Source organism: Globicephala melas, chromosome 5 (genome assembly GCF_963455315.2).
Source record: "Globicephala melas chromosome 5, mGloMel1.2, whole genome shotgun sequence".
Taxonomy (NCBI): domain Eukaryota; kingdom Metazoa; phylum Chordata; class Mammalia; order Artiodactyla; family Delphinidae; genus Globicephala; species Globicephala melas.
The window spans coordinates 119,823,865-119,836,102 of record NC_083318.1 but is presented as its reverse complement, the minus strand read 5'-3'; the positions used below and the strand labels follow the sequence as shown (position 1 = coordinate 119,836,102).

Genomic DNA, 12,238 nt, shown 5'->3' with positions numbered 1-12,238 from the left:
GAAAATGATAAATAATGTACAAGGGAACTCCCATAAGGTTAACAGCTGATTTCTCAGCAGAAACTCTACAAGTCAGAAGGGAGTGGCACCATATATTTACAGTGATGAAAGGGAAGAACCTATAACCAAGATTACTCTACCCAGCAAGGATCTCAGATTTGATGGAGAAATCAAAAGCTTTACAGACAAGCAAAAGCTAAGAGAATTCAGCACCACCAAACCAGCTCAAAAGCAAATGCTAAAGGAACTTCTCTAAGTGGGAAACACAAGAGAATAAAAGGGCCTACAAAAACAAACCCAAAAAATTGAGAAAATGATAATAGGAACACACATATCATTAATTACCTTAAATGTGAATGGATTAAAAGCTCCAAGCAAAAGACATAGGATTGCTGAATGGATACAAACACAAGACCCATATATATGCTGTCTAAAAGACATCCACTTCAGACCTAGGGACACATTCAGACTGAAAGTGAGGGATGGAAAAAGATATTCCATGCAAATGGAAATCAAAAGAAAGCTGGAGTAGCAATCCTCGTATCATATAAAAGACTTTAAAATAAAGAATGTTACAAGAAACAGGGAAGGACAGTACATATTGATCAAGGGATCAATCCAAGAAGAAGATATAACAATTATAAATATCTATGCACCCAACATAGGAGCACCTCAATACATAAGGCAAATGATAACAGTTGTAAAAGAGGAAATCAACAGTAACACAATAATAGTGGGGAACTTTAACACCCCATTCATACCAATGGACAGATCATCAAGACAGAAAATTAATAAGGAAACACAAACTTTAAATGACACAATAGACCAGACAGATTTGATATTTATAGGACATTCCATCCAAAAACAGCAGATTACACTTTCGTCTCAAATGCACATGGAACATTCTCCAGGATAGATCACATCTTGGGTCACAAATCAAGCCTCAGTAAATTTAAGAAAATTGAAATCACATCAAGCATCTTTTCTGACCACAATTCTAGGAGATTAGAAATAAATTACAGGGAAAAAAACATAAAGCACACAAACACATGGAGGCTAAACAATATGTTACTAAATAATCAAGAGGTCACTGAAGAAATCAAAGAGAAAATCAAAAAATACCTAGAGACAAATGACGACAAAATCATGACGATCCAAAAGCTATGAGATGCAGCAAAAGTAGTTCTAAGAGGGAAGTTTATAGCAATACAATCCTACCTCAAGAAACAAGAAAAATCTCAAATAAACAATCTAACCTCATATATAAAGGAACTAGAGAAAAAAGAATAAACAAAACCCAAAGTTAGTAGAAGGAAAGAAAACATTATGATCAGAGTAGAAATAAATGAAATGGAAACAAAGAAAACAATAGCAAAGATCAATAAAACTAAAAGCTGGTTCTCTGAGAGGATAAACAAAATTGATAAACCTTTAGCCAGATTCATCAAGAAAAAGAGGGAGAAGACTCACATCAATAAAATTAGAAATGAAAAAGGAGAAGTTACAATGGACACCACAGAAATACAAAGTGTCATAAAAGAATAGTACAAGGAACTCTATGCCAATAAAATGGACAACCTGGAAGAAATGGACAAATTCTTAGAAGGATGTAACCTTCCAAGACTGAACCATGAAGAAATAGAAAATAAGAAAAGACCAATCACAAGTAATGAAATTGAAACTGTGATTAAAAATCTTCCAACAAACAAAAGTCCAGGACCAGATGGCTTCACAGGTGAATTCTATCAAACATTTAGAGAAGAGCTAACACCCATCTTTCTCAAACTCTTCCAAAAAACTGCAGAGGAAGGAACACTCCCAAACTCATTCTATGAGGCCACCATCACCCTGATACCAAAACCAGACAAAGATACTACAAGAAAAGAAAATTACAGACCAATATCACTGACGGATATAGATGCAAAAATCCTCAACAAAATACTAGCAAACAGAATCCAACAACACATTAAAAGGATCACACACCATGATCAAGTGGGATTTATCCCAGGGATGCAAGGATTCTTCAACATATGCAAATCAATCAGTGTGATACACCATATTAACAAATTGAAGAATAAAAACCATATGATCATCTCAATAGATGCAGAAAAAGCTTTTGACAAAATTCAACACCCATTTATGATAAAAACTCTCCAGAAAGTGGGCATAGAGGGAAGCTACCTCAACATAATAAAGGCGATATATGACAAACCCACAGCAAACATCATTCTCAGTTGTGAAAAGCTGAAAGCATTTCCTCTAAGATCAGGAACAAGACAAGGATGTCCACTCTCACCACTATTATTCAATAACGTTTTGGAAGTCCTAGCCATGGCAATCAGAGAGGAAAAAGAAATAAAAGGAATACAAACTGGAAAAGAAGAAGTAAAACTGTCACTGTTTGCAGATGACATGATACTATACATAGGGAATCCTAAAGATGCCACCAGAAAACTACTAGAGTTAATCGATGAATTTGGTAAAGTTGCAGGATACAAAATTAATGCACAGAAATCTCCTGCATTCCTATACACTAACAACAAAAGATCAGAAAGGGAAATTAAGGAAACAATCCCATTCACCATTGCAACAAACAGAATAAAATACCTAGCAATAAACCTACATAAGGAGGTAAAGACCTGTACTCAGAAAACTATAAGACACTTATGAAAGAAATCAAAGATGGCACAAACAGATGGAGAGATATACCATGTTCTTGGATTGGAAGAATCAATATTGTGAAAATGACTACACTACCCAAAGCAATCTACAGATTCAATGCAATCCCTATCAAATTACCAATGGCATTTTTCACAGAACTAGAACAAAAAATTTTACAATTTGTATGGAGATACAAAAGACCCCGAATAGCCAAAGCAATCTTGAGAAAGAAAAATGGAGCTAGAGGAATCAGACTCCCTGACTTCAGACTATACTACAAAGCTACAGTAATCAAGACAATATGGTACTGGCACACAAACAGAAATATAATCAATGGAAATGGATAGAAAGCCCAGAGATAAACCCATGAATCTATGGTCAACTCATCTATGACAAATGAGGCAAGGATATACAATGGAGAAAAGACAGTCTCTTCAATAAGTGGTGCTGGGAACACTGGACAGCTATATGTAAAAGAATGAAGTTAGAACACCCCCTAACACCATACACAAAAATAAACTCAAAATGGATGAAAGACCTAAATGTAAGACCGGACACTATAAAACTCTTAGAGGAAAACATAGGAAGAACACTCTATGACATAAATCACAGCAAGATCTTTTTTGACCCACCTCCTAGAGTAATGGAAATAAAAACAGAAATAAACAAATGGGACCTAATGCAGCTTAAAAGCTTTTGCACAGCAAAGGAAACCAAAAACAAGATGAAAAGACAACCCTCAGAATGGGAGAAAATATTCGCAAACGAATCAACGGACAAAGGATTAATCTCCAAAATATATAAACAGCTCATGCAGCTCAATATTAAAGAAACAAACAACCCAATCCAAAACTGGGCAGAAGACCTAACTTGACATTTCTCCAAAGAAGACATACAGATGGCCAAGAAGCACATGAAAAGCTGCTCAACATCACTAATTATTAGAGAAATGCAGATCAAAACTACAATGAGGTATCACCTCACACCAGTTAGAATGGGCATCATCAGAAAATCTACAAACAACAAATGCTGGAGAGGGTGTGGAGAAAAGGGAACCCTCTTGCACTGCTGGGAATGTAAATTGATACAGCCACTATGGAGAACAGTATAGGAGTTCCTTAAAACCTACAAATAGAATTACTGTTTGATCCAGAAATCCTAGGCACATATCCAGACACAACTATAATTCAAAAAGACACATGCAACCCTATAGCCAAGACATGGAAACAACCTAAACGTCCATCAACAGATAAATGGATAAAGAAGATGTGGTATAGATATACAATGGAATACTACTCAGCCATAAAAAAGAATGAAATAATGCCATTTGCAGCAACATGGACACAACCAGAGATTATCATACTAAGTGAAGTAAGTCAGAAAGCGAAAGACAAATACCATTATGTTATCACTTAAATGTAGTATCTAATACAAATGAACCTATCTACAAAACAGAAACAGAATCAAGGACGTAGAGAACAGACTTGTGGTTGCCAAGGGGAAGGGGGTGGGGGAGGGGTGGACTGGGAGTTTGAGGTTAGCAGATGCAAACTATTATACATAGGATGGATAAACAACAAGGTCCTACTGTATAGCACAGGGAACTACATTCAACATCCTATGATAAACCATAAAGGAAAAAATATTTTAAAAAGAATGTGTATATGTGTATAACTGAATCACTTTGCTGTAGAGCAGAAATTAATACAACATTGTAAATCAGCTATACTTCAATAAAAAAATAAATTAAAATAAAATCTATGCCCCGCAAAGGCACTAGGCCCAGACTGTTACATGGGTGAATTTGTCTCAATAAAACGAATAATCTCTATTTTATTCCTAGATATTAAAAAGGAAAAGGCCCCTAACTCATTCTGCGAGGTGAGCACAAACACATACACACCAAATGCTACAAGCTGGGTTCTATGGGCCAAATCTTTCTTGCCAATTATGTTTAGATAGCATTTTTTAATGCTGAATATAAATGTTATGAGACCCAACATCCATTCTCCTATTACCACAGTCCCCTCTTCTCTCTTTGTGAACCTCATCTACTCCACTTGACTCAACTTTTTAAAACAAATTTGGCTCCTCTAGGCATTTGAGTTTACAATTCTTACCACATACCAATTTCACTTGTGAATATGAAATTTTAAATTCTACCAAAATCTTAGCAAATCAAATCTAGCAGAGCAAAAGAACAAGGCATTATAACTAAACAGAGCTTATATTACAACTAGCTTACCATTAGAAAATTAATTCACAGTAGTCAGTATATTAATATATTAAAGAACCAAAAAATGGGGGAAAAAAGAAGTGGTATATCAATGAATCATTTAATACAGAGATTCTCAGCCTTTGGGGATCCATGGATGGGCTCCAAAGAGGCCATGACAACTTGCAATTCTAAGCACAATATTGGTGTACGGGTGGCGAGTTTCACAGACACATTAATTCTCAAAGAAGTCCACAATTCATGAATCCTTTCATATGTTGCAGCATTATAATAGACTACTCTGAATTAAAAAGATATTGCTGAAGGCCACGCTAAAAACAGGACAGAAGAATATACAATATCAATATTCATACTGATCCATTTTTAAGACAGATTCTTAAATTCGACTTCATTAAAAAGCATGACAGGCATACAATTGTTACTACAAATTGAAGGTTTCTGGTAACCCTGCATCAAGCAAGTCTATCAGTGCCATTTCCAACAGCATTTGCTCATTCTGTGTCTGTGTCACATTTTGGTAATTTATGCAGTAATTCAAATTTTTAACTATTATACTTGTTATGGTGATCTGTAATCAGTGATCTTTGATATTATTATTGTAATTGTTTTGTGGCACCACAAAGCCATCCATACAAGATGGCAAACGTAATCCATACGTGTTGTGTGTGTTCTGACTGCTCCACTAACCAACCATTCCCCCATCTCCCTCCCTCCAGACCTCCCTGTTCCCTGAGACACACAGTATGGACAGTAGGCCAATTTCGTGTTCAAGTGAAAGGAAGAGTACGGGTCTCTCATTTAAAGCAAAAGCTAGAAATGATTAAGCTTAGCAAGGAAGGCACGTCAAAACCCAAGACAGGCCCAAAGCTAGGCCTCTTTCACCAGGTAGTTAGCCAAGTTGTGAATGCAAAGGAAAAATTCTTGAAGAAAACAGAAAGTGTTACTCCAGTGAACACATGAATGATAAGAAAGCAAAACAGCCTTATTGCTGATATGGAGAAGTTCTGGATAGAAGATCAAAACAGCCACGGACTCTCTTAAGCCAAAGCCTATTCCAGAGCAGGGCCCTAACTCTCTTCAATTCTATGAAGGCTGAGAGAGGTGAGGAAGCTGCAGAAGAAATGTTCGAAGCCAGCAGAGGTTGGTTCATGGGAGTTAAGGAAAGAAGCCGTCTCCATAACATCAAAGAGCAAAGTGAAGTAGCAAGTGCTGACGTATAATAGAAGCTGCAGCAAGTTATCTAGAAGATCTAGCTAAGATAATTTAAAAGGGGGCTACGCCAAACAACAGACTTTCAACGTATGAAACAGCCTTCTATTGGAAGAAGACACCATCTAGGGCTTTCACAGCTAAGGAGAAATGAATGCCTGGCTTCAAAGCTTCACAGGACAAGCTGACTCTCTTGTTAAGGGCTATTGTACTTGGCTTTAAGTTGCTCATTTAGCAATATGCTGATTTACCATTCTGAAAATCTGAGGACCCTGAAAGATGATGCTCAGTCTACTCTGCCTATCTCTATCAACGGCACAACAAAGTCTATATGACAGCACAGCTGTTTACAACATTGTTTGCTGAATATTTTAAAACCACTGCTGAGACCTATTGCTCAGAAAAAAAAGATTTCTTTCAAAATATGACTGCTCATTGGCAACACACCTGGTCAACCCAAGAGCTCTGATGGAGATGCACAACAAGATTAATGACGTTTTCATGCCCCCTAACACAACATCCATTCTGCAGCCGTGGATCAAGGAGTAATTTTGACTTTCAAGTGTTATTATTTAAGAAATACACTTTGTAAGGCTATAGCTAGAAATTCCTCTACAGGATCTGGGCAAATTCAACTGAAAACCTTTTGGAAAGGATTCACCATTCTAGATGCCATGAAGAACATTCATGATTCATGGGAAGAGGTCAAAGTATCAACATGCACAGGAGTTTGGAAGAAGTTGATTCCAGCCCTCATGGATGACTTGAGGGGTTCAAGACTCCAGTGGAGGAAGAAACAACAGGTGTGGTGGAAATAGCAAGAGAACGAGAATTAAAAGTGGAGCCTGAAGATGTGACAGAATTGCTTCAATCTCATGATAAAACCTGAACAGATAAGGAGTTGCTTTCTACAGTTGAGCAAACAAAGGGGTTTCTTGAGATGGAATCTACTCCTGGTGAAGATGCTGTAAAGACTGCTGAAATGGTAACAAAGAATTGAGAACATCACATAAATTTAGTTGATAAAGCAATGGCAGAGTTTCAGAGAATTGACTCCAGTTTTGAAAGAAGTTTTACTGTGGGTAAAATGCTGTCAAACAGCCTTGCATGCTACAGAAAAACAGCTCCTAAAAGGAAGAGTCGATCGATGTGGCAAACTTGGTCGCTGTCTCATTTTGAGAAATTCCCATGGCCACCCCAGCCCTCAGCAGCCACCACCCTGATCAGTCGGCAGCATCAACATCGAGGCACAGCCCTCCAGCAGCAAAGAAATTATGACTCGCTGAAGGCTCAGATAATGATTAGCCATTTTTACCAATGAAGTATTTTTTAAATTAAGGTATGTACATTGTTTTTTAAGACATAATGCTATTGTACACTTAATAGACTACAGTATAGTGTAAACGTAGCTTTTCTATGCACTGGGAAACCAAAAATTCATGTGACTAGCTTTATCGCAATATTCTCTCTATTGTGGTATCTGGAACCGATCCTGCAACATCTCCAAGGTATGTCTGAACTTACTTCGAAGACAATCCTTCGGATGTTTTTCACATACAGTGTCACATAATCATCGATGTAGGTGGACAGGTTGCTGGACTGTATATCATACCAATTCAACATCAAAGCTGCTTCATTTTCATTATTTCCACTCCATGTGATGACGGAGGGATGAGATTTCAGTCTCCTGACCTAAAATTGAAGAAAACATAAAATAATTTTCAAATGCTCAACATAAGAGAGCTCAGAGCTGTAATTACTCATAAAGTTACAGCCATTGTCTTTCTGCACATGTATTTTTACGTGCCAGGAACTCATCAGAAAATGAGCAGTAATGTTACATGTGGGAAGACATTTTAAGAAATCACTGAGATTCTTTTTATCTAGATTTTATAAACATTGAGAAAATAGGGTTCCTCTTCTCGCCATATAACTAAAGAAATTGTAATCCCTTTCATTAAAAGAGAAAAATAAATCAACCTCATCGTTATCTGACTTGCCACAAAAAGGTTCTAAGAAATACAAAAGGCAGGAGAAGTTACGTTACAGGGCTTAGCTTCTCAAGAGCAAGTTGGAGTTTTCTGTGAAGAAAGAAATGAGGCAGAACAAACACTACCGCTGAGAGAGGAACTGAAGTTCCCACACGGTTTCCACCAAGATCAGAAAACCAGGACAGTTAGAGAGGGTTTTACAAAGCAAGTGAGTACCAGAGACACTCTGAAAGTTAAGGACAAATATATGGAATATTCTAAAGGAAAAAAGATTAGGACATCAAGAGGCTGTCCCCTGAAATAACTATCAATGTCCTGTCTTAGGAAATCAACTGGACTTCCCTGGTGGCACAGTGGTTAAGAATCCGCCTGCCAATGCAGGGGACACGGGTTCAAGCCCTGGTCCGGGAAGATCCCACATGCTGCAGAGCAACTGGGCCCGTGCGACAAAATTACCGAGCCTGTGCTCTACAGCCCGCAAGCCACAACTACAAGTAAGTCACTGAATATATCTAAACATAGAAGAAGAAATTAGGGAATCTGAATATCCTGCCTGCCTTAAGAGTTGAGGTCTGAGTGAACTGGGCTCACTGCCCGCCCTACATAAACGTGAAAGGATCCAGTTCTTCTGACACACTGGAAGATGTAGCCCAGCAGAAGAAGGCAATTAAAGCTCTTTGCCAACAACAGAGTGAGTCAACAGTCAAGGGAAATTCTTTTCAAACATGTTTCAGCAATATAACCTCATTGGTATTTATAGCTTCTCTTGCACTGTAATGGACGATTACGTGATGGATCCCAGCTGATGTTCTCTCCGTGGTCTCCATTCAATATGCCAAGTAACCCATACATGAAGTAGAGACGCAGTAAGAATATCTTAAAGAGATATATCTCATTAAAAAAATTAAAGTCTTGTGTTTTTTCTTAACCAGTCTTATAAACAGTATTTCCTTATTTGCCTCTGTATATGCCCACGTAAGTGAGGGCTGTGACCAACTGTGACAGGCATGTTTATGGTACTGATGAAAACACAAATACAGATACTGAAGAGACAAAAAGCTTCAGTGACTCTGTGCTACACACACCCTTCGAACTGACCTAGAATTTTCCGGTGAGCTTTACTTTAAAATTTTAATAAACTCTGCAATTAAAAAGTTCTCCTCTTTAAAATATATAAAAGAACTGAAAACACATAGATATCATATTTTACTTGTGTGACAGAAAATTAAAAATAAAACTGACATGTTTACAACCTACATAACTATAATTAATATTTTAAAAGTTATTCATTCATCCATCCATCTATACATCTGATGAATAAAACAGCCAGATCATGGGGACATACAGGGAGGAACATGCCCTAGGCCTCAGGGATATTATAATTTTGATGCAGTGACAAAATATCGAAAACGTAATTTCAAGTGTGATGTATGTCACAAAGGGAAAATGACCTAATCTAGACTTGCAGACATAGAAAGCTTCTTCCCAGAGAGTCATGCCCAAGGTGAGACGGGCCAGAAAAACACGAGCGAGGTGGTCCACAGGAGAGGGTAATAGAGAAGGCGCTCCGGGGCACAGAGAGTACGGGGAAAACGGCGCTTGATGAGGCTGGAGAGGGAGGCTGAGACAGGATAGTGCATGGTGAGGACCTTTAATTTTATCTGGAGGGCTCTGAGCAAGGGATGATTCAATGTTCATTCTCTAAACTTCAGAAAACTACAGAAAACAAATTATGACATGGTGAACTATTATAAGGCAATCACACTTATAACACACAATCCAGCCAAAGAAAGAAAACTTTACCAAGCACCCCAGAAGCCCTCATGTACCCCTTCCTAATCGTAGCCCCTCCTTCCTTCCAAAAGTAACCACTATCTTGAATGTTATAATAATCTTTTTTTTTCATTTCTTTTGTGTTTTCACACAAAAATACATTCACAGACACTCTAATTACGAACTCGTGGATTTTAACATACTTGATGGATTTCAATCCACTGACATTCTTATCCTTATTGAATTTCAAGTTGTCCCACTTTTGGTTGGTCAGAGTCTCATCAAAGTTCTTTTAACGTATCTTTGATAGTTTCCTTGTTATTGGTATGCCAAAATATTTCAGGACCATCTAGTATACTTCCTGTCCCAGACTTGGTATCAGCCATTTCTCTAAGAACCCTTCTCTTAGTGGGATTATTTCAATATAAGAATGCTCAATATGACTAGGTTGTTCACTGTTTCTAGGTCTTTTCAGTAGACAGAGCTAGGATACAATCACTTCTTTGCATTCACAGATCTATAAATATAAAAGTGCTTATATGTGGAATGTAAAAGAAATCAAGGAGTCAAGAATCACTTAAAATTTTTGACCTGAGAAATTCAAAGACTGGCATCGCCATTTATCGAGGTGGGGAAAACTGCAAGAAAAGCAAGTCTGGGGAAGGTAATATAAGTTTGGTTTGGACATGTTACATTTGAGATTCCTATTAGACCTCCAAGTAGAGGCACCAAGTAGGCAGCTGGATAATAAGAACGAGGAATTCAGCAGATGAGTCAGGGCCAGGAATAAATCTGACAGTCATCAGCCAATAGGAAGAGTTAAAGTCATGAGACTGGGTGGAATCGCCTAGGTAGTCAATTACCTGACTGATTTTTTTCATGGGATTTAGTAAAGAGAACAACAAAAAGAAACAAGGAGAAGAAACTAAACACAACACTGTAAATCAACTATATTTCAATAAAATTTTTTTTAAAAAGAAGAAACAAGGAGAGGTTTAACAAAAGGCAGAACTAAAACTTAAGCCTTTACTTCTACTTGAAATGGTAATAACATACCTGGTAAGAAACTTCTGCTCTCACTGAATCCATGAAATCCTGATCAGTTGGGTAAAGTGCACAGGCAAACATAAAATCCTGCCATACCTATCAAATCAAATAAAAGGCAATATAGCACTTCCATAGATTTTACTGCCCAGAAAGAAATTCTTCATTCTGAACTTTGGGCATTATCTTTCATGCAAATGAAAAATCAACTTAGCCCAATAAGTGTGATCATTTGAGCATCACAAAGCATGAGGTACTGGGAAAGGCACTCACAGACTCTCTGGAACTGTAGGGAAACCTGAGAAGAGAAAATGTTAGGTAGGCAGAAAAGAAAAAGAAGAAAAGGGAATTCAAATAATGAAACAGTGCTTGTGCTGAGGGGAATATGAAATTCAGTAAGAAGCTTTCTCCCAACCCCTTCTCACTCCTGATTCACTCTGATTTTCACCAGGAATTTGGTACTGAGTGATGGCCCAGACTGTTAAGAAACGTATTTTGTTTATAAAGGAATTAACTTCATGGCCAAAAGGATTACTACATGGACAGTTTAGAAATGAAACCACTTAAGTGCATTGCTAGGGAGGCCATTACGACGCAGTAGTTGGCCTGACTCAGAACTTCAGTTCCACCATATACCCACTGTGTGAGTTTGGGCTAGTTAACTTCTCCACATGTCAGTTTTCCTACCTGTAAAATGGGGATAGAGAACAACAGTAACTACCTCATAGAGTGGGCATGAAGCTAAAATAAAATAATAGCTGCAGAGCACTGAGAACAATGTCTGGAATATTACAGCATATTGTCACATCATCATGACCATGAGCATTGTCAATATTATTAAAATTACTACTCTGCTATGAAGTGCTTTATATTTTAGAACTGTAATACTAGAACTAAAAGACTATATTTCCTTTGCTTAACCCTCACCAATGCAAACTATGTTCAGAGTACTTAATGACAATATTAAGCACAGCTATTAAAATTTAATTTTATCATTTTTCTTCTCTCTAGGTCTTGTTAGATCTCCTTAAAGTTAAAACTTTTTAATATTTTATTTTCTTTTTTATGCTTACCCTCCTATCACAAAGAAAATTACAAAGAAAATATAGATATATGCTTAGATATAGCCAATATGCAGAATGTCTATCATTTAAAATAATTATGATATTCACTATCAACTATGGCTCAGGGTTTGCGAGATGCCATTTATTCCTTTGCAGAAAAGTGGAACATCATTCCTCACTCTGAGAAAAGAAGGAATGGGCTATGATATCACTTATACGTGGGATCTAAAATATGACACAAATGAATTTATTTATGACAC

At 37.3% G+C, this 12,238-nt stretch overlaps 1 protein-coding gene across 49 annotated transcripts in view; it reads right to left on the bottom strand.

The window, feature by feature from the left end:
• Positions 1–12,238, bottom strand: part of MANBA (mannosidase beta) — a 589,447-nt gene that overhangs the window by 522,575 nt on the left and 54,634 nt on the right. For all 49 annotated transcript variants that reach the window (XR_009564080.1, XR_009564069.1, XR_009564114.1 and 46 more), the window contains exons 10-11: positions 10,927–11,013; positions 7,631–7,798 (exon numbers count right to left, since the gene is read on the bottom strand). Coding sequence is in view for 1 of the 49 variants with exons in the window: in XM_030845116.2 (XP_030700976.2) it covers positions 7,631–7,798; positions 10,927–11,013 (255 nt within the window). In the remaining 48 variants the exon portion in view is untranslated. The remainder of the gene's footprint in view (positions 1–7,630; positions 7,799–10,926; positions 11,014–12,238) is intronic.